Source organism: Camelus dromedarius, chromosome 2 (assembly GCF_036321535.1).
Source record: "Camelus dromedarius isolate mCamDro1 chromosome 2, mCamDro1.pat, whole genome shotgun sequence".
Lineage (NCBI taxonomy): Eukaryota > Metazoa > Chordata > Mammalia > Artiodactyla > Camelidae > Camelus > Camelus dromedarius.
Window position 1 is genome coordinate 99,334,700 of NC_087437.1, and position 23,634 is coordinate 99,358,333.

At 34.6% G+C, this 23,634-nt stretch overlaps 1 protein-coding gene across 5 annotated transcripts in view; it reads left to right on the forward strand.

The window, feature by feature from the left end:
* The first annotated feature begins 521 nt into the window (after positions 1 to 521).
* The window catches only part of LOC105086820 (uncharacterized), a 380,981-nt gene continuing 357,868 nt past the window's right edge, over positions 522 to 23,634 (forward strand). For all 5 annotated transcript variants that reach the window (XM_064496518.1, XM_064496510.1, XM_064496521.1 and 2 more), the window contains exon 1: positions 522 to 1,008. In XM_064496518.1, coding sequence (XP_064352588.1) covers positions 798 to 1,008 — 211 coding nt within the window. In that variant the 5' untranslated portion in view covers positions 522 to 797. The remainder of the gene's footprint in view (positions 1,009 to 23,634) is intronic.

Genomic DNA, 23,634 nt, shown 5'->3' on the forward strand with positions numbered 1-23,634 from the left:
TCTATCTCCAAACGTGGTTCCTTAAGCATAGAGAACTTTGTATAAACATAGCAGTTTAGCTTTGCAGTTAAATATAATAAGGCAGAATCTTTAAAAAACTAAAACAAAACCTAGGTGATATCTGTGACTACATGATACATTAGTTATTTTGTCATTTTTATATTCCCAGCTTGAAATTTAATATAAAAGAAATGCTTCACTGCTTTGTTCTGAATCCTGTTTGATCCAACATGGAAAAAATACATTGTTTTGGACTTAATAGAAAAAATATATATTTGAGTTGATAAGTTGCTCCTGCAAAAAAAACCCCTTGAAATTCATCTCAAGTCTGTTTCATATCTTTAGCCTATTTTCTATTAAAAATGTTTCAGATTCTACTGCCTGCTTGGTTTGGGTTATCTTAGCTGTAATAAGTAGCCTTGGGACCCCTGAAGGCACACCCCACACACTTATGCTGTGTGACCTCAGGTCACAAGTAATGGCTGCAAGCTAATTGATTGAGAAAGGCTTGTCTGGAGGGGCCTCTCCGCGTCCTCCCTTTACATTCCTAAGTTCTGTGAAAGAGTCACTAGCGGCTCAGCGTAGCAAGGAAGGAAAAAAGAGAGGAAGTTTCTCCGCGTTCTGATTACACTGAGTTCCCCTGTAGTGAGCGTACTTCTCTCCACCCACTTCTTAGCAAGAACTCCTTAACTTGAAGGTGAACAACTTAAAGCCTGATCTCAGAGAGTTACCCGAAGTGATTTGAGTATTTATTGAACTGAAAGAACAAATTACCTACTTCAGGCGGTGGGAAGCGTATGGAAATTATATTAGAACTTCAGCAAAGTGCACAGCCGCATAATACAGAAGCCGGGACTCAGATTGACAGGCAAATAAGCCAGCTCGTGGAAGGGGCCTCTGGGTGGCAGCTCTGGGCTATTGGGTGTTGGACAACTATAGGCAAAACTGAAATGGAACAGGGGCAGAAAATAGCGCACTTTTACGCTACGCAACCGTTGCTTTCGCATGGTGAGTGCAGATTTAAGATATTACTTACAATATACTTTCTGTGTTGTAAAACAAGTAAAGCTGTTGTGCTTTGAGGGAAATCATAGCAGGAGCATTTCTTAAAAGTTCTTAGGCGATTTGCTTTTGTTTCTGCTTGATTTCACATTAAACTTGGCAATGCTAACAGAGAAACACAATAATTGTATTGTCTTGCGTGTCCTTTCTCTTAAAATTGTCCTTTTGTTTAAATCATGCTTCTCTCCAACCTGAATAAATATTGTTTTAGGCAAATCATGTGTGGAATAGATAATGAAGGAACAACGGGGTGACAGGATATATGTAAACATTTCATTTAGTCCAACTTTGTGTCACTTCTCCGTAGCTCCTCGTTTTGCCGCCTTATCTCAGGAATATATAGTGCAATCTGCATGAAAAGAGCTTTGTGTGAGAATTCCAGCGAGTTAAAGGGTCAGGGCCTGTGTGTTATCTGACTGCCAGCAAGACTCACTGGGGTGTCCTCTTATTTTTAACCTAAAATAGGGGAAAAAGTGCATCTTTACATATTAAAAAGTAAGTGTGTTTTGATTCCCACAGTTGCCTTCTTATAGTTTATGTGTGTTATTCCTGGCAAAGGATTGGTTAAGCTTCTTTTCAGAAGCAACATGCAAATTTCTTTTGTTTCTTGTCTTGTTTGCTCACATTTCACTGCAGGAACTTTGCACACAGTTTTTGTTTTGTTTTTTCTTTTTTAATTTTAATTATCTTGAAACAATACTGAGTAGTTTTTATTTTGTTGCAAATATCTTGAAAGTTAGTAAGCTTGCTCTTTCTGAGGGGAAAAAAAAAACTCTCAGGGAGTAAATTGTGTTTAAGTCCTAGTTTAGCCATACTTATGATCCTATTTTAAATGTGCTTCTTGTTAAAAAAAAAAAAAAAAAAATCAGAGCCTCCAGGATGTATTCCTAAAATGTTATAGAAGAGATTCTTCTGCAAAAACTGGAAATTCAGGATGATTATTTTAATAAATGTCAAATTATTATTGCTATTGTTGACTTTGTTTAAAAATCAGTTTTATTAGCAAGGTGACTGTATTAGATGTTACCAAGTGAATGAAGTGAAAAATGTGTCTTCCGTACTTCTGATTTGATAGAATACAGAGGTCTGCATTGTTATTGTGTTTCACGTTCATTGAAACTTTTTAAAGAGCGCCTCTGTAATACAAATTTTGAATAATTGTTTTAAAAATAAAATTTACTAAAGTGAACTCCTTATATTTTGAGATTTATAGCTTCGATTTGCTAAAGCAAATTAATAAATGGGAAAAAATGTATTGGAGTAATTGTAGAACTATAAAACTTTACAATAAAGGGAAGAAAGCTTTTAAGGAAGAATGAATGTGTTTTCATTTACAAGGCAATTTTGAAGCATTACTTATATCTTCTTTTCCAAAGATTTATGGAAGACTTATCAACTGTTGTAGAACTATGTAATAGTCTTGACTTTAATACAAAAACTATATATAAGAAGGGTAATTATTTTCAAGCTGTTCTTTATGATTTGATACAAGCTTCTCTGAATAATTGCAAAATGTGACTGACAAATCCCTTTCTAAGAGAACAAGTTCATTATGTTCGTCACCTGTTCCATTCTTTTTTGTCCACTTACACAGTTCCGAGCTGTTTATTAGTGCTGTAGGAAATGAAAACCTTTTTTTTTTTAAGAGAAAATGTTGACATTTTAATTTACATAAACGTCTTGAGGTTTTAAAAATTATGTTCTCATCAAAATCACTCAAAGTGTTTTTAATGTCTTTTGTTATGATCTTGATATGAATGGTCAAAAAAAGAGATGTAAATTTGTTTGGCATTTTCTTCTAATGTGTCTTAGTGAGTAAAGTTAAGGTGTGACTGAGGGTTTATGAAAAGCTTTGCCAAGAGACGAGCCTTTTGAAAATTTCTCCGTTTGCTATCAAGATTGTAAAAAAAGAAAAAAGAAAAAAAAAAGTTTATCCCTTACTTATTCCCTCCAAACCAATCCAGAGACTGAAAATTAGAGAGAACTTCATTATTCTCCTCAGTTATGAACTGTAGCAACTCAGGAAGTTGCCGTGCTATGGGGAGGGGCTAAGACAGAATGGGGTTCCCTCTGATGGAAGTACGTAAGTTGTGATAAACAAAAGGTAAAAAGATCTACTGCTAAGTTTTACTAACATTTAATCTTAAACTACTATCTTCAGTCTTTTCCATTCATATTTACTTATTGTTTGGTTACTGAGGTGAAGATATCTTTTAAAAACTGCAATCAACCACAGTATGATTTTAAGACCATGATTTTAAGAAGGTATATATTTTCCTATATAAGGATAATTTTCCACAGAAATTTAAATTTTGTATTAGATTAATGGGAAACAATGGATCTATGTTCACGAGTTAATATACAGTTATCTCTCTTACTTATTTGTAGAACATACTAGTGACTCACTATAATTCTCCTATATTACTGTATCACACCAGATTGGAGTGTGTGTGAGTGTGTGTTTGTGTTCGCACTTATGGGCTCACAGAACGATAGAGTGGCCTGGACATATGCTAGGGTTATGACACTCTTTGACTTACTTCCTTAAATCACATGGTCACTAAATTTCAGATTTTTTTCTGTACCCTGGTAGCAGTAGACATCTGTTGCAGTGAATTTATGCCTTCTCTACTGAGAATGAATATCATCTTGGCTGTATTCTTGTTTCAATTACATTCGTCAATTTGTTTTTAAAGATGATTTATTCTTTCAAAATATAGGACAGAATCTGTAGGATTAGATTCTGTCATCTCTGACAAATTATAAGTCCTCAAAGGCTTTCCTAGAGGTATGGTTTTTATTATTCTTCTTACAGAAAGGGAGCATAGTGGCTATTCATTTTTCCAGACACTTTGATCTTAGGACTCACATCTTTCTTAAATTATGGAAATCTTGAGAATTTTCTTTCCAAATATTGCTTCTTTTTCCATTAATTCTGATCCCTTTTTCTGGAACATCCTAGTATATGTATGTTAAAGCTTCACAATATATATCATACATATTTCTAAAGTTCTCCTTTATAATATTTTTTATCTCTTTCTGTGCTGCATTTTTGGTGAATTACTCAAGAGATATCTTCCAATTTACTAATTCTTGTTTTGACTGTATCCATTCCAGAATTTTTTAAACTATATTTCTTTCCTAGGAATTCTAATTGTTTCTTTCCTTATATCCACTTTTGTTATTTCATCTCTACTTATTTTCTTGTAAATTGTATTGATGTTATTCCTTATTTTGTCTCTTCAAGGCTGCTAACATGCTTATTTTGAAATTCTGAAGTTGATCTATTATTTTCATGTCATCTGGAATGACTTCGTTGAATGATTTTTTTAAGAATTTTGCTAGCAATCTTTTTATATGAGTTTACATGTCTTGGAATTTTGGTTTTCAGGCTCAACTTAAGTGAGAGTAATTTTTAAAAATTCTGTCTCTTTCTTTGCTAGCCCCACCCCAGTTTCATGGTCATAGAGTTGGCCCTACACAGTCTCGATCCCTAACTCAGAAACTTGGATGATGGGGACACCATAGACGTAGTCACTCAGTCAAATAGCAGTGTGTCCCAGGCGCTGACTGCCAGATTGTGGCTGCTGCCTGTGGCCTCCCCGCTAAGCAGTTCTGTGTGAACCATGGCTCTAGAGGGGTAGTCAGTTTTTTAGCTTCTTATTATCTTACACTTAGGTAACCTAATCAGTAAACCTGGCGCTGATTTTCACTCCCTGTGGGGCAAGTGTGGCACCTCAGTTACCTTACAGATGAGGAAATGCTTGCCTCTTATTCCAAAAACCAACTGGTGCACTGCAGCTCACTTCTGTTTCTATTCTGTTTTTGGTCCACAGAAGGATTTGTCTTGTTTTGATATCAATTTTACATGCTCTCATTTAATATTTTATATATTTTACTGTTATATGCTGAAAGCAAAGGCAAGAATTTCAAACCATATTCTTGACATTTTGACATGTTTCCCAAACCATGTGCTTTGGAATCAGAATACATGGATTCAAATTCTAACTCACTTACTAACTTTGTTACTTTAGGAAAAGTCTAATTTGTTGAAAGTCTCCATTTCTTCCTATCAAAAATATTGATAGCAATGTTCTAAGCATTGAATGAGATAATGTGTTTGGAAAGAAGTTAGCCCTCTGCTTAACCATGTTAACCAAATTCTAGGGAGAAAAAAAAGGAACCAAAACCAAAACCATACCAGACTCTGCTTGCTGATCATGTAGTGAATGAATGACAAAGGAAATGTAATACTTGTTTCTGTGCTCTGAGTGAATGCAGCATTATTATTTATGATAGCTAAAGTAAATTTCTAAAGATGAATGTCAAGTACATGTCTAACAGGTAGATAAACAATCTGTTACAATAGCCACATACCTTGGTAAGAGTGAATATATTTCAGAGAATTTCAGTAAAATAGGAAGCATTTCGCAAAATGACCTTTTGGAATAGTTATTCTAAATTCATGGAAGAGTTACTCTTAAGCACAGTAGAAGAGCAGAAGAGATATGTGTCATGAGAACATGTTTTTGGATTGTTCTTTTGTTTTTCTGGCTTGTTCTTTTTACTTTATTAATGGTTATATATAATACATATTATATATATTTATACAATATATAAATTATACATATTACATATATAAATATGTGTGTGTGTGTGTGTGTGTGTGTGTGTGTGTGTGTATAATAATAACAGTTTCACCAAAGAATGGGTTTCTGTAATAGTGAAAAAAAGAGAAAGGGAAGGGGGCAGTTTGTAAGGTTTTCAGAGGTCTTGTTTTGTAGCTTTGTAGTTAATTTATAATATTAACATCTTTTTGACTTTAGTATCTTTTCAAAATATCTGTTTTGGTGGTTCAGGACTCAAACTGACAATCCTGGCAAAGGATATGTTTAGCTGGGTGGGAAATGAATCTCTGAAAATCAAAAGGTTTTGAAAGATGAAAATGAAGATGAAGTAGCAGCAGCAACTTGTCTTTGTCTTAGAGTTTGAAAACAAAGAAAATAAAGACATGTTTCTAAGAAGCTATTGCTAATATATCCTCGGGTAGAACATTTATGAAATACACATATTATTTTCCTTTCTTACCACCGGTTTTCCTCCATTAGGTTAGCTCTCTCTTTTATTTCCACTTATAAGAGCGTCTTCTGCTCATTTCTGAAATATTCTTGAGCTTCAGTGCTCCTTCCTGGGCTGTCTTTCTTTTACTATCCTCTTTGTTTTGTTCATCTCATCCATTTAGATGAGACTCAGATGCCATTACTAGCCAATCCCTAGACCACTTCTCTCTCCCAAATTTTAAACTAGTATCTCCAGTTAGCCTCCAGCACTTCATATTTATAACATGTCCAAGTCTGAATCATCATCTCCCTGCCAGAGCACTTTTCAATCTCAGTCTGTCATTCACCGGGTTGCCCAAAACAGAATCAGGACATGAAAATCTGCCTCCCTATAGTTCTCTCTCCCCACACATTTAAACTTTAGAAATGTGGATTCTATTTCTAAGCATTTCTATTTCTAATCATTTCTCTGATGACATGTACACATTTCCTACCACCTGACCAAGATTGTGAGCCACTTCAGAGTTATGTAACTCAAGGACAAAGGAATCTAGAGTCTGTATCCAAAATTCCCATCTGGCATTGGTTGAGGGTTACTCCTGAGGCCATTAACTCTAGAATTCCAGCCCACTTCATGGCAGTTCAAGCATACTCTTGGCTACAGAATATCCTCAGGCAGAGAGTGGCAGGTGCTTGCAGTAAAATTCCCTCAATATGTAAAGGCAATATGGATGCCAAGGATATATGAGAATAATACCAAGAGCATCTGCACTGTACGTTTAAGAGGCGTTTAAGTTGTTTCCAAGTATTTGCTATTTCCAAAAACACCATAAAGAATATTATTGTGTATGTCCTCTCGTGAACATGTCTTGGATTTTTCTTAGGGTATATATTCAAAAGTGAAATTGCTGTGCTGTGACATACGTGTGGCCTCAAAATTATGACTTCAAATTACTCTCTGAAGGTGCTATGCAAATTTCTGCTTCCATCAGCAGTTATTAGAGTACCCTTTTGCTCACATCTTTTCCAACCTTTAATATTGCTCAGTGTTTTAATTTTGGATATCTGTTGAGTAAAATGGTATGTTAATTTTTTTCAATTTGAATTTTTTATTCATAATGAATTCAGAAAGATTTCTGATGAATTTCTGAAACTGATGGAGACCTTAGCTATAAAGAGACTATGAAATGCTACTTATTCTTTTTTAATGTGAATGCATCTTTATTTATTGACAATTCAAACACCCACTCTGGTTAATTATTTATTATACCTTGGCCAATTTTTTCAGTTTGTTCATATTTTTCTTATTGACTTTCTGGCATTCTTTATTTATTTTTCGTTTTCCATCTGCTGTACTCCTCCCCACCATAGTTACCTTAGCAGAGTTTCTTTTTGAACATAGATTTTTACCCCCCTCATTATATACAATATATTAAACCATGCTTTGATCATGTAACATACTGTGGAGTTATTTAATGATATGCAAGAAACTGCAATGCAAACTATGAAGAATAAAGGCATGAACACGATACACAATCTACCCTTGAGAGCTTAGTCTTTTTTATTATTATCCTGTGTGATTCCATTTATGAAGCTCAAGAACAGGCGTACCTAACTTATGGGAATAATAATCAGAAACTGTTTGCCTCTGGGTAGATGGAAAAATGGGGGATTAGCTGGAAAGGGGAACATGGAAACTCTGTGGAGCCATGGGTACGTATATCTTGTTTGGTATATACATAGGCGTGTGTATACAATTGTCAAAACTTATCAAACTGAACACTTAGATTTGTTCATTTTATTTTGTGTAAAAGATAACCTCAACTAAAGATGTGCATGTGTGCATACCCACTAGCGCGCACACACACACACACACACACACACACACACACTCAAATGTGTACTTCCAATCCCACAGAGAGACTCCCTAGTCCAGTTTCAACCCTTGGTTGTTGAGGAAGGGGGGAATTCTGTCTAGGACTCCAACTAAATGGAAACAGAATTCATTGTAAAACAACTAGAATGCACTGACCCTCACTCCCCACCACTATCACCCCCAGGGCACTGTCATGGGCATCTTGCTATGGTGGGTGAGTGATTGGGCAGGTCTGGGTATGAATACCATGGGAAATCTGGCAGGTTAGGGCTAGGAGAGCTGTCAGTTCTCCTCCAGATTCTGTTTAGGCTCCTCTCTCATTGTGCTGATTGCGTGCACTGTGTTAACATGAGCTCACACGTTGATGTTTTCCTCTTCTGTGTAAATTCCCTGAGTAATTCTGCAGCTAAATAAAACCTCCCTTTCTGTCTCCCATCACCTCAACATAGTAGTTTTCTAGCTATTTTAATAAGAAAATTCACTCTATTTTGCTATATCCTGATGGGCAGAATATCTTTTTTATTCTTTTTTGTTGTTGTTGAAGTATAGTCCATTTACAATGTTGTGTCAATTTCTGATGTATAACATAATGTTTCAGTCATACACATGTGTACATATATTCCTTTTCATATTCTTTTTCATTATGGTTAGTACAAGATATTGAATATAGTTCCCTATGCTATACAGAAGTAACATGTTGTTTACCTATTTTATATATAGTAGTTAGTATCTGCACATCTTGAACTCCCAATTTATCCCTTCCCCTGGTAACTATAAGTTTGTTTTCTATGTCTGTGAGTCTGTTTCTGTTTTGTAAATAAGTTCATTTGTGTCTTTTTTTTTTTTTGATTCCACATATAAGTGATATCATATGGTATTTTTCTTTCTCTTTCTGGCTTACTTCACCTAGTATGATAATCTCCAGGTCCATCCATATTGCTGCAAATGGCATTATGTTATCCTCTTTTATGGCTGAGTAGTATTCCATTGTACATATACATTACAACTTCTTTATCCAGTCATTTGTCAATGGACATTTAGATTGTTTCCATGTCTTGGCTATTGTAAATAATGCTGCTATGAACATTGGGATGTATGTATGTCTTTGGATTAGAGTTCTCTTCAGATATATGCCCAGGAGTGGGATTGCTGGATCATGATCATATGGTATAAGTCTGTTTTTAGTTTTTTGAGGACTCTCCATACTGTTTTCCATAATGTCTGCACCAAACTACATTCCCACCAACAGTGTGAAAAGTTTCCCTTTTCTCCATATCCTCTCCAGCATTTATTGTTTGTGGATTTTTTAGTGATGACCCTTCTGACTAATGTGAAGCAATACCTCATTATAGTTTTGATTTTTATTTCTCTGACAATTAACGATATTGAGCACTTTTTCATGTGCCTATTGGCCATTTGTACATCTTCATAGGAGAATTGCTTATTTAGGTGTTCTGCTTATTTTTGGATTGGATTTTTTTTTTGTTATTGAATTGTATGAACTGTTTGTGTATTCTGGAGATTAAGACCTTGTCAGTTGCATTTTTTGCAAATATTCTTTCCCATTTTGTAGGTTGTCTCTTTGTTTTGTATAAAGTTTCCTTTTCTGTACAAAAGCTTATAAGTTTAATTAGGTCACATTCATTTATTTTTGCTTTTATTTCTATTTCCTGGGTAGACTGCCCTAGAACATTGCTAAGAGTTATATCATAGAATGTTTTGCCTATGTTTTCTTTTAAGAGGTTTATAGTGGCTTGTCTTACATTTAAGTTTTTAAGCCATTTTGAGTTTTTGTGTATGGTGTGAGGGGGTGTTCTAACTTCATTGATTTACATGTGGCTGTCCAGCTTTTCCAACACCATTTACTGAAGAGGCTGTCTATTCTCTGTTGTACATTCTTGCCTCCTTTCTCAAAGATTAATTGACTGTAAGTCGGTGGGTTTATTTTGTTCCATTGGTCCATATGTCTGTTTTTGTGTCAATGCCATGCTGTTTTGATTACTGTAGCCCTGTAGTATTGTCTGAAGTCTGGGAGGGTTATTCCTCCAGCTTGGTTCTTTTTCTTCAGTATTGCTTTGGCAATTCTGGGTCTTTTGTGATTCCATATAAATTTTAGGATTATTTGTTCTTTTTCTGTGAAAAATGTCCTAAGTAATTTGATAGGTATCTCATTAAATCTGTAGATTGCTTAGGGTAATATGGCCATTTTAACAATAGTAATTCTTTCAGTCCAAGAGCATGGTCTGTCTTTCCGTTTCTTTAAATCATCTTTAATCTCCTTAATTAATGTTTTGTACTTCTCAGTGTCTAAGTCTTTTACTTCCTTGGTCAGGTTTTTTTCCTAAATATTTTTTTGATGCAATTTTAAAAGTGATTTTTTTTACTTTTCTGATATTTCACTATTAGGATAAAGAAGTAAACTGATTTCCATATGTTAATCTTGTATCCTGCTACCTTTCCAAATTCTTTTATCAGCTCTAATAGTTTTTGTTTGGAGCCTTTGGGCTTTTCTATATATAGTCTCATGTCATCCACATATAGTAACAATTTTACCTCTTCTCTTCCAATTTGGGTCCCTTTTATTTCTTTTTCTCATCTGATTGCTATTGCTAGAACTTCCAATACTATGTTGAATAGAAGTAGTGAGAGTGCCCTCCTTTTTTTGTTCCAGAGTTTAGCAGGAATGCTGAAAGTTGAATCTTACACATGATGTTAAGAGTTATAAAGCATTATGGAAATTCAGGGAGGAGATATTTATTTTCCAGTTGAAAAATTAATACTCCTCAAAACAACTGAGAATTATGCAACATGAGATTAAATTTATTCTTGCACCATATTTTTTTTACCCTGCATCTTAAATACCAAGTTTTCTATAGCTATGGAATATTAGCAAATTAATTAAGGAAAATATATGTTAAGGGTCTACTATATATCAGGCACTGTGAAATATTAATGGGGGTGTAAGAGAGAATAAAGTAGATAATCCCTGATTTCATGGGAAGTAGAGGCTGAGAATTAAATAACAATGAGGGGTAGCACAGCTATTGTGGAAAACAGTATGGAGATTCCTCAAAAGACTAAAAATAGACTTACCATATGACCCAGCATCCCAGTCCTGGGCATATATCCAAAGGGAACCCTAATTCAAAAAGACACCTGCACCCCAGTGTTCATAGCAGCACTATTTATAATAGCCAACTCATGGAAACAACCTAAATTTCCATCAACAAATGACTGAATAAAGAAGTTGTAGTATATTTATACAATGGAATACTACTCAGCCATAAAAAATCATAAAATAATGCCATTAGTAGCTCATGGTGAAAAAGAATATGAAAATGAATATATATATATTAATGTATGGCTGAAGAATTGTGCTATACACCAGAAATTGACACAACATTGTTAACTCACTATACCTCAATAAAAAATGTATATGTTATAAATAAAAAAAATCACAATGAGGGAAGAGTAGATACTGTATAAAAGGGCATGCTGGGAGATATAGTATATTTATTGACCGAATTCCTAGGTTTCAGACTGAAGCCTGTTTGAGAAGTAGAAATAGCCAGGTAAGGGTCGGGAACATTCCAGGAAAAGGAAAGAGAATGTGCAATATTATGAAACTGAGAATGTGGTGAGTTTAAGGAACTGCAAAAAGTTCAAATTGGATGGAGTAGAGTTCTAGGGGTGAAACTGTAGAGATAAGCACTGGCTCAGTCTTGAAAGGCCCAGTTTGGGCTCTATTCCACGGGCACTAGGGATCCAGTTAAAGGGTTTAATAAGACTGTCAAATAGTCAGATACTGTCTTAGTTAGATAGAAAATATCCTGAGATGAATGGTAGTTAAAGCCATGACAATTGGTATACTTTTCAAGAAATTTCTTAATCTGGCTACTATAGTTACTTAGAGGTTTCAAAAACAGGTTTCAAGTTATCTGTAAATGGCCAATGTTTATGCAGAATATATATATGTGTGTGTGTGTGTATATTTATATATATATATATGTCTTCATTAAATTATCAAACTTGTCATTGACTAAAAAATTTAAGAATCACTAGATTAAATTATGAACAGAAGTTCATTATTCAGCCATAAAAAAGAAGGAAATCCTACGATTTGCAACAATATGGATGAACTCTGAGAGTATTGTACTAAGTGAAATATCAAATAGCAAAAGACATATACTGTATGATCTCATTTATATGTGAAATCTAAAAAAAACAAACTCATGGAAACGGAGAACAGATTGGCGGTTGCCAGAGGTAGGGGGAAGGAAGTGGGGGAAATGAGTGAAGGTGGGTAAAAGGTACAAACTTCCAATTATAAAGTAAATAAGTCCTAGGGATGTAATGTACAGCATGGAGACCATAATTAACAATATTGTAGATTTGGAAGTTGTTAAGAGAGTAGCCCGGAAAGGTTCTCATTGCAAGAAAAAAATTGTAACTATTGGAGGTGAGATGATGAATGTTAAGTAAATTTATTGTGGTAATCATTTCACAATGTATACATACTTACATGACATTATTATGTTGTATATCTTAAATTTATACAATATTATATGTCAATTATGTCTCAATAAAACTGAAGGAAAAAAACTATAGATGCCTAGAAAAGAACCCTTGAGAAAATCAGTATTTAAGGAAGAGGAGGAGTTCAAAAAGAGGTAGAGAAAGTATGGCCAGAGAAATAGCAGAGAGAAGCATGCAGGTGTCCTGAAGTGCTTAGGAACTATAAGAAAAAGGCTCCCAAGTTAAGTTCCTTAAATAAAATAGAAGCTTATATCTCTCGTAGCATAAGCCCATGTTTGTGATGGGGTCACTCTGCTGGTCCAGGTCATTCAGGAACCCTGACTCCTTTTGCCTTGTTGCTTTGGTTGAGTTGCCGGTATTTCTGAGCCCACAGAGGAAGAGCAAAAAGGCCAAAGTTTAGGAACAGTAGCCTGTCTTTAAGTTTAAGACAGCATAAATTTAGCCACACAGACACGACTGGATGCAAGAAAAGCTGGGAAATGTAGTTTCCACTTGGAAGACCACGTGCTAGGAAGAGGTGCAGAGTGAATTCGGGGAGAGCAACCGGCAGTTGCCCCACCAACTTTTTAAGTTTAAAAAAAAATGCTTAGTGATTAGGTAGGTTTATATATCCATTTAAAATGTTTATTGAGCAATTGCTCTGTTTGATCATTTTTCTATGTGAGACAGGATACAGACCTTAAAAAAATATCTGCTACCAAGTAGCTAATATTCTAGAAAGGAGAGAGAGGTATTAAACGAATTAACAAATAAATGTGTAATATAATATTAGGAAGTAATAAGTACTAAGATGAAACTGAGAAAGGATAGAAGTGCTATTTTTAGATAGACTAGTCAAGGAAAATCTATTATGTTAACAATTGAAAAGGATCTTTTGAAAGACAGAATATTGAGATTTCCGTCACTGAGAAAGAATTTGAAGTTGAGTTGAAAGCCTAGAATATTGGTTGAAATAAAACAAGAAGAGTTGCTAGTTAGGAGCTTCAGAGTTAAAAGAGAGTTATCTCTTTAAGGATTTGGGGTGAAAATTGACCATAATTATAGCCTGAAGAGAAAATGCATGTAGAGATGAGGTTGTTGCAGGTCCTAGTGCTGGAAGGAGGGGCCTGATGGGCACAAGTGTAAATAGTTCATATCAGATGACCTCATTTTCCCCTAAGTGAGAACCAGGAAATCTATTGAGAGTGACAGCTGTCAGGTTCTTGGTAAGAATAATGAAAGTATTCAATTGTTATGGTAAACCTCCAGCAAACATGAGAAGCCCTAGTCTAGGAAAGAAGTGTGTCATGGGATTGAATCTGTGCTGGGGTTTTTCTGGGTGTGGGTAGTAGCTGGGTCCACCTGCGCTAGGTAAAAGAGGGTGAGGAGGAGAGATTAAGTGACGAAGCATAATGTCTACTCCACATCGCAAAAGGTATAGTCTCCTTCAGGGAGAACTAACTAGGGAACCACATGCCCATTTCTAGAGCGTGCCTGAGTCTGTAAAGAGACTGAAAAATATGTTTCAGTTCATAGTTTTCAGGACACGCTTATTTTTTATTAATTTGATACTCAAAATTCTAAATTTTTCATTTAGTTGACTCCCTTGTTTTTGTTGTGTGGGGCAGTTGTGTAGGGTTGTAAACTCACTGTTACAGTTACGAAATTAGGAAGGTAAGTCATAAAACTATTAAGAAAGTAAATCTTAAGTGAATCCTTATTGAATCCTGTCATTTGGTTTTTCTTTAATACCTTCCAGTCCTAGTAGAATTACTGTTTTTACTTCACATGATGACTAAGGAAATGGAGAGTTCTGGGGGAAAATACATATCATTTATAAGCTATTTATTAATTTATAAAATGTTTAGCATCATGTGTGTCATCTTTTATATTCCATTAATCCATAGATACTACATCATAGAGCAGTCAGCCCTTCCTGGCAAGCGTATTTTTCTTGATAAGTTAATTATATATATTTTTCACTTTTGTCCTTTATATCTGGATATTTGCATATTTCCACCACTATCCCCATATTTTTATCAGAAATGACATCAGATATAGGGAAATCATGGCCAGAGCTACTAGGATTTTTTGCCTTTTGAAAGGAATACCTTGACATTATAACATTTTCTATTCTTTCAAGCCTTTTAGTTTATTTTTATAAAACTATTTATAGTTTCTGTTAATTTTCCGGTCCTCAGATTACTCCAAGAAATATCTAATTTAGCCTTTTTGAAGTGTTGTTGTCTCCAAGCAAGTCTATTCTTCCTAGTATTTATTTTTCTATGAAATATTATTATTAGTTTGTCTTTCCTCAAAGGTCACAAAGTGTCTTCATGATTTTCCTCTGGACTTTCAGTTGCATTCGCTTATTTTCTCTGACTTCTCTTACCTTTCTTTCTGGAAGATGTAGCTGATTTCTGCATTCAAGTCTTGTAATTCGTTACTTTGAAGTGAAATTCCTTTTTGCCTTCAGATCTCTGCACAATCTCTCTTTCATTACTCTGCTTGTATTGCCACTTCTTGCTGCTTTAAGTTTCTCCTACGCTATTCCCCATTGCTAACACAGTCCTCCCCTCAGCAGAAATTTCACTCCAGTGTCTGTAAAATATCTCCCCTCAACAAAGAAGAGGCAGACATTTAAACTTCAAACTAAATGTGGTATTCTTTGACATCAATCTTCTCTATGTTAAATTCTAATATGTCCACTGATAATTGGCTTTCTTATTGTTCTCACCTTCTCAATCAATATTTTCATGTCAGTCAGATGCAAATTAGTAAGATTAGATTTCATATGTTCTTGAAGGTAGCATATCACAACACAATGTAGCAAGACTTTTACAATCAATATTCATTTGTACTATTTACGCACTAGAAATTACTTAGGGGAAAATGTCACAGGAATAGGGCTCAAATCATCTAGGTTTAGAACACTTTAATCAACATTTAGAATTCTTTTCTCCTGTGGATAGAAAAATGATCAATGCTTACTAAATGTTATTAACCTTTTAATCACTGTTATGCATTTAGCAAATCAATTTATCTACTGTGTGATAAGAAATGACTAGTTAGAGAAATTTAGAAAAGAACATTGATGCTTCATACACATACACAAACACACACACATAGATTTATAGACACACATTATAGAATGTTACATTTCGTATTTTATCTGCATAAATTACTGAAATGCTTTGAATGAGATTAAGACAAAAATAAATTCTGTGATTTGAAAATCCCAGCACACACCGTTAAAAACAAGAAACAGAATGTGTACTCCTTGTAATTCTTATTGTAAAGATTATTCATGAATCATATAATTTCAAAATATTATTAATCTTTAGGAAAATGTTGGGGATTGACGTTCTTTAATGCTTTTATAGCCAAGGGATTCAATTTTTTAAAATGGGAAAATTTAGCATTTACTATACATTTTGGAGCATCTACTCCTTCCCTCACTTGCTGGACACAGGATGCAAAGATAACAGACACAGTTGCTCTCTCAAGAAGTTCTTAAATTATTTTAGTTCATTTTGCAGAAAGTGTGACTATTGTTTATAATGCTACTATATTCCACTTATTTTTAATTTTTTTCTTAAATAATGACTATCATCTATCTAAATGTCTAGATTAACTTTTTTGGGGATAAGTCTAAATGTTTTAGCTTGTTTTACAGGGAGATATGCTACATGTTGCCTGTCAGCAATTGAGGAACAGACTAGTTACATGCCTAGTCTTTTTCCAGCCACTCTGGCAGGTGCTTGGGGATACACAGAGAAATATCTGACATAATTCCTGCTCACCAGGAGCTAAGTAGCATTAGAGAGAATTAAGTAACAGAGTCTCTTTAATACTTTTTTGAAAAGGTAGAATATAAAGATTTATTTAGAATATGAAGTGTTACCAAAGAATGTATGTAAATACATAGCAAGGTGAAAACTTTCTGAAAGACCTGGTAATTATGTAAAAGCAAAGCACCTGCTAGGCCTTGAGTGCTAGGAAGGATTGAGACATATAGCTATGAATTTAAGTCTAGCCAAATGGGTTCCATGCCAGCAGGAAGGACCACAGACCAAACCATACGGATGTAGCAACTCCCAGGAGAGTGTATCCAAATGTAGAAACTGTTGGTTTGATCCAAGCACTAGAACGGAGATGGGTTCAGCACTGGAGAAAAGATGTGATGGCCATTCCAGTCAAAGTAGAGTCACTCCAGCAAATCCATCGAAAATAAGATCATTATGGCGTTATTTGTTATTTTCCCACTGTAATAATTAGCTGATGAGTCAGCAGACCTATGGTAGTAAGATCACATTTGCTGATGTAATAGATAAATCCCCAGCATCTTAGAAGTTTGGAACTTACTCAAAACATAGTCCAGGGCAGTGTGCCTTGCCAGGTTCCCTCCCTCTTGCAGCTCCACCAGCATCATCTCCCACAGCCTCAGATTATGAGTTCATGCATGGGAGGATTTTATGGTTCTGATGGGGAAGCATTGTACATCAATCCTACCCACTTTCTGCTCTTCAGAACTCAGACACATGGCCATACCTTGCTTAAGTGAACTGGGAAATGTGTCCATCTGTGTCCCCAAGAAAAACCCCAACCACTTATTCACATCACACACTTCTAGTGTACAAACAAATCTCTGAGTCAGATACTGTGGAGAGTCTCTCTAAAAACAGGACACACTTTCTGCCCCCAGTTCTATTCTTGGATAGAACTATACATAAATACATGTTAATGCAAGGCCAGATGTATTAGTTTCTGTAACAGAGGGACAGAGAATCTTTACAAAGGAAGAACTTCCTGGAAGACGCAAGATTTGAGCAGAGCTTGAGCCCTAGTGAGGCTCACCACCGGGCGGAGGTGGAGAGTACTGCATGAAAAGAGACATGACTCCAGGGAGCTATCAAATGGCTAGACATGCCAGTCTACCATAGGTACAGAAACAGAGATGTCTGACAGATGTCTTGGGACCCACAGCATAACAGACCTTAAACACTCTGGTGATAGTTCAGGAGCCATTGGAAAATCTGCAGCATATGTTTGAGAAAGGAAGCAGTGTTTAGAACACATTAAAAGGGAAATAAATTAGGGGTGGGAGTAGTGGGGAGCTAACTACCTGAACTAAAGCAGCGGGAATGGAAATGAGAGAATCAGTTAAGGCAAAACATTTGAAAAAGCAGATTTGAAAAAAACTTTGAGATTGTTTATGTGGGTGAGTCAGTCCAGAGATTTTGCATTCTACTGACATTGTCCTCGATAGTTAATCCTTGGGAATTGTTTGATGAGTTCAAAGAGCACTTATAGTTGATCTCATTAGCTAAGGGACTGTTAAAAATCTGCCAAGGCAAGAACCGTTACGGGGTTTGAATGATGACATCTTTGGAGGCCTTGAACTTTAGAGAAGCGAAACAGAGATATCTTCTATTGTTGCCACAAATTACCATATTTTAAAAAATCATTTCTGAACAAGAAATAGCCCAAGATGGATCGTATCCCATCTTTTAAGCTCCAACTAGGCAAACATAGTCCTTTTATCTTGTGCCTTCCCTTGACCAAATTCCTCACTCCACATCTAGACTTACTGTCAGGATATAGATATTTTTGAAATTGTGCACAAAGGTAAATAACTTCAGAGAGTTTAAAGTCTTCATGAGTCATTTTAATTCTGTTAGACTTCAGTGAAGGAGAGGATAATACTGGAGTGCTTCTCAAGTGGTACATGAAGTCTTCTCTGTACATTCAAGAATATTCTTTATTTAAAACGCTCTCTGGGAATGAGGGCTTTTAGGGCCACTTCTCCCCATTTTTATGATGCAGGGGAAGTATTTAAATGTTTAAGGAGTAAAATGGTCTGTTGAACTCCCTTTAGACCTCCTAGCAACAATTTACCAGACGTAAAAATCACATAGTATTGATGGAGAATATCTGAAGCCTGGTTTCCAGGCGCTCTACCCTAGGAATATTTTTCCTTCAACTACTGAAAATCTTACTCCTCCAAAAAATAGCCTAGCCCTTGTTAAGGTCAAAACAAAAGATCCTCATCAATTCAGAGAAGAGGTAACAAAGTTTAGAAGGTGACCATGGTGTTATAATTAATACGTAACTTTTAGATCGATAATTTACCTTAAATTATTCCAACTTTCAGAGAAATCATCCTACTTTATAAGTGCATTAATTAGAATAAAAGTTTTTATCTGATAATATAGTTTCCAAATAGATTTAGTTACAATAATGGGTAGCATTTATGTGCTGTTAAAATGCTTTGATTTAATGTTTAGCTTTCTTTTTAATAATGAATACATTTTCTTTATCTTTTTCTTTTTTTGGCAGGGGATGGGAAGGAGGTAATTAGGTTTTTCTTTATTTGTTTATTTTTAGAGGAGGTACTGGGGGTTGAATCCAGGACCTCATGCATGCTAAGCAGGCACTCTACCACTTGAGCTATACCCTCCCCCCGAATAAATTTTCAAAATATTGAAAAGAGGACAGGATATCCTAAAAGTGTCTGGGATTACATTTATTCATTCCTGTTCATTGATGGTATCCTTTCAATAAAGTGAGTGGGCAAAGGACTAATTAGTTATCAGAAAGTATGGGTTTAGCTTAGGTTACTCTCTAGTTGGCCACAAAGCTTGTCTGAGTTCTTAGTTTTTATCCAGGATAACCACTCTATCCACTGCATAGAATTATTCTGAGGACCAAATTATGACTTTTCAGCATACAGAGAGAGAAGTTTAAAATACTCCCATGGTCTCTCCAGTCTTTTCATACTACTGTGGCCTAACTCTGCTAACTTCATCCACACGTCCTGTGTTAAATGTCTTTTTGATCACTCACAGCTCTTTAAAGGAGTCTTGGTGCCTAGTCTACCAGTCTCTATTTTCACCACCTGGGAGAATGATACAGTTTCTGCATTTCAGTAAAGTAAAATGCTGCAAAAGTGATAAGGATAAAGAAAGAAAGAAATTTATCCTATAATTGGTTGCTGTTATAGGATTATTTTTTCCCATATTGCAATTCTTATTATATCATACCGTACTACTTAAGACCTTCCATTAGTGTTTTATCTCTTGGCATTTAATTTTGGTATTTCTTCAAAGTTATCTTTTGTACCAGTATCTATGATTTGAGGATTAGGGTGAAAATGTGTAATAATCAGGTTCTCATCTTGAAGTTTGTTTGTTGAGTTCAAATAAAACTGCAACTAAGAATTTTTTTTCTGATAATATAAAGGCTAACTCACACTGACTGTAAAGTAGTATGCAATTGAAGGGAAAAACTGTTTCATTTATTGATTTTTGGGGGTAGTGGTATTCTTTATCAGTACTTCTACCTTGTGGGATCGTACTACAGAAGGACTATCTATTTAGGATACATAACCTATTATTTGAATAAAGCAGCAAAAAAATAGAAAATGAGGAGTGGAAACAACTCTGGTGCTAAGTTTTTGTGTATGATAACTGGGTAAATCCTTCAGTGAAGTACATTAGGTCGTTACAGGGATTTGATATGTAAAATAGAGTGAATTTCACATAGTCATGATTCCAACAGGCCGAAATATTTAAGATTAAATAAAACATTTCCCAATTAAGAATTACAGGCATACATTACAGTAAGAATAGTTATGCTTTGTGAAGTGTTTCTAAAGTCCTAAAGGATTTGGTGGATCATTGGTCAAAATATTCATTAGGATGAATGAGAATGTGTGAGAGTGTATGTTTGGTTTGTTTAGTTTGTCTTCTTTTAAGAGGTAAGATGTATAGGATGTATCTTTTGGTTCTTTTACAAGGGTAGGATTTTCATTTACCTGTACTTTTTTTTTTTTTTTTTTAAGCCCAGAGAGAAACCTGCATTTTCCTGATGTGTACAGAAAAAATTAAACATTTTAGCTACTGTTTTATAATTTTTCCATTGGTTATCAAGAGCGATAATATTTCCATCATTCAGAAAGAGGTACAATAATGTTGACAATTCACAACAAGCTTATTGTTCACGGGAAATTTACAAATGACTTTTGACTCGCCTAGATTGCTAAAACAAAGCAAAATTAATTTTAGGTCCTACAAGGTAACTATCTCCAGCTTAATAAGCATCAGGAAGAAGATGAACTGAATAGCAGGAAATACAACTTAGCAGTGAAATTTGTTCAGTTATGGAGGAAAGTTCCAACGGAAATGGTGGAAGTACTGCATACCAGCACTTGGATAAGTGAAATCCAGCTGGACAAAGGGCTAAATTACATTCAGTGAGAATTTAATATTGCTTTAAAAAGGAATGCCTCCCACATCATTTATTATTATTTAATGAGTCGATTTCTAAGCTGAAACTTTGACATTTTGCTGTCAGTTTTAAGTAAGTTGGGTATATAGGGGTCTAGAAATTGGATGTAGACAGGAAACGAAATTATTTTCTCCCTGGTAAGATTTGTTTGCTTATGAATATATAGCTGGTTGTATAATACCCACAGGTCCCTAGCTTCAATAACACCAAGGGTACAGATGTTTAGCAAATACATGTAATTAGTTAAGTTGAATTGTAAATGTGTATAGAGTGCAATCTTAAATTATGTTTAAGAGAAGGACACGTTTGGTTTTAATGAAACAGATTTAGTCATAGTGCAGAGCCTTAGAACTGATGACTTAAAATGTATCTTTAAATTGGTAGAAATGCAAAAGAACATGGCAGGTTAGAAATGATGGGATGATAACTTAGATTTGATTATAGCAAAATAGAGGTAAGCAGCTATTGAGATTGGATAATGATATGTGAGTTTCTCATCAGGACTGTAACATGTTTCCACTAATACAGATTAAGAATGTCTGGATGAACTAAAATTATTCCTGTGGCTTTTGCGTAACATAATTAGGTCTTGCTAATGCAAGGTACTTTTATTAAGTAAAAACTGATGTTAAAAAAATTACGGAAATGGCCACAAGATCAATTGAACTAGGGACAGAGACATTGGCACTCATAACAGTAAACAAACAAACAAAATTTTATCCATTTTTTAAAATATAGTTTTCAGAATGCAGAGTCTTGTTTATGTCACAAGCACATGAAGGATGGTTTCAATTATGCTGACCATCTTGCTGGAGCTTGTGCACCAGGTGTCCAGACCACAAAATGGAAAATGCAATCTTTGTCTGCTTTACGTAAATACAGTACTGAGATCAGCCTGTCTTTTAAGTGCCTGATTGCCATTTAATTACAGAGAATTTCTCTTTAAACAGAGCAACCCAAGAACAACAACAAAATAATATAGCATTCATTTTAGAGCCTCCTTCTGCTTCCTATTACATGGGAAGAATGGGATATATCTGGAAACTTTATACTACTAGGTTTATTAAGTGGTAGTCATTACCTGTTTTATAAAAGCTATCTTAAAATATCTAATGGGAATATTTCTGTTGATTCATAAAAGCCAACTAAAACTATGAGTGCAAAGTATTCATGTTCATTCTAAAGGTGTTTTTAAATAAGGATTTTAAAGTAACTGTGATGTGGTAAGAAGAGAGTTAAATCTAGAGTGAAACAAGTGGGAATTCAAATTCCAGCTCTGAAGGTTGTGGCATGCTATCTCTAAGCAAGTTTGTTAACCTCTCTGAGCCTTGATTTATCATCAGTAAAATGAGTCTAATAATCCTTACCCTGGTGGGCTGTTGAGAGAATTAAATGAGGTAATTTATGTGAACCGCCATCTTAAGAATGTTAATTGAATCTGATTTTGAAAAATAATTCACAAGAACTCTCTCGAAGGAGAGAATATGAAATAGATTAAATGATATTTTGAGTAAAGTACTACATTTGGAACTATCTTTTATTTATAATTGGGAATTTATCTTTAATTACAGAATAATTGTTTCCTCTTTTTATCTCCTTTAAGTGAATTATTTAGCTATCTCTTCTCTAACACTCTGTCTGAGAGGTGAATGTTTTTAAATATTTATATCACACTTCTAAAAATATTTCTCAATTCTTTTTTCCTAAGCTCTTTTTTGAAGATTTAGAGAAGTTTTTTTTTCTATTTCATTCTTATGTTTCATATCTAGCATTTCTGCCTTTATTTTATTAGTTGCATTTGAATAACCTGGCACATGGGCCCATCTTGCAGATACAGCAAGTTGCGGGTACTATAGTTCAGTCTTCAATCAGTTCCTTGCCCTTACTTTTTGTACATAAGGACTGGCTTAGATATTTAGGTGACTAATAAGGCCCTGATATTATATTAATAGGCCTTTCTTTCCTTCTGTATTATTTAATAGAAGACAAACATGAACCTGCCAATTAGCAAACCATCAGGACTCTGGTTCTGTCTTCTTTTCCATCTAGCCCCTCTTGCACCCCTATGGAAACTATATCCTTAAGATGTGCCTGGAAGAAAGTGGGAGAACAAAATGGTAACGTAAATTTGGTCACTGAACTTTCTTAACTTTAATGACCTTCACCATTTTATTCCCTGTCAGAAGTAACAGTAATGTAGGTATAACACCAATATTTGTTTCCCACATTTCACATTTATTTAGCACATTCCATGAATAGGATTTGGTAGTAAAATGATAAAAAGGAAAAGAAAACCCATATCTTAACAAGTATTTTATTTTGTATTAGGCAATAAATATAAAAATAGAAAGTGAGATACGAGCGAATGGCAAATTGCAAACTATTATCAGAAATGAAGAACTATTAGTCTTTTCAGTAAGTTTTTATATCATCGATTAAGATTTAACTTTCATTTTGAAGTAAATTTTTTACCTTTTTTTCCTCTATACTCTTTCTTTAAAAAAAATTTTTTTTTATTGAAGTATAGTTGATTTACAATGTTAGTTTCAGGTGTACAGCAAAGTGATTCAATTATATATATATATATAATTGAATATATATAATATATATATACACATACATACATATATATACACACACACACATATATACATATATATTTTTTCTTTTCAGATTCTTTTCCATTATATGCTATACAAGAAACTAAATATAGTTTCCTGTGTTATACAGTATGTCTTTGTTGTTTATCTATTTTATATACAGTAATGTGTGTCTGTTAATCCCCAACCCCTAATTTATCCCTCCCTGTCCTTTCCCCTTTGATAACCATAG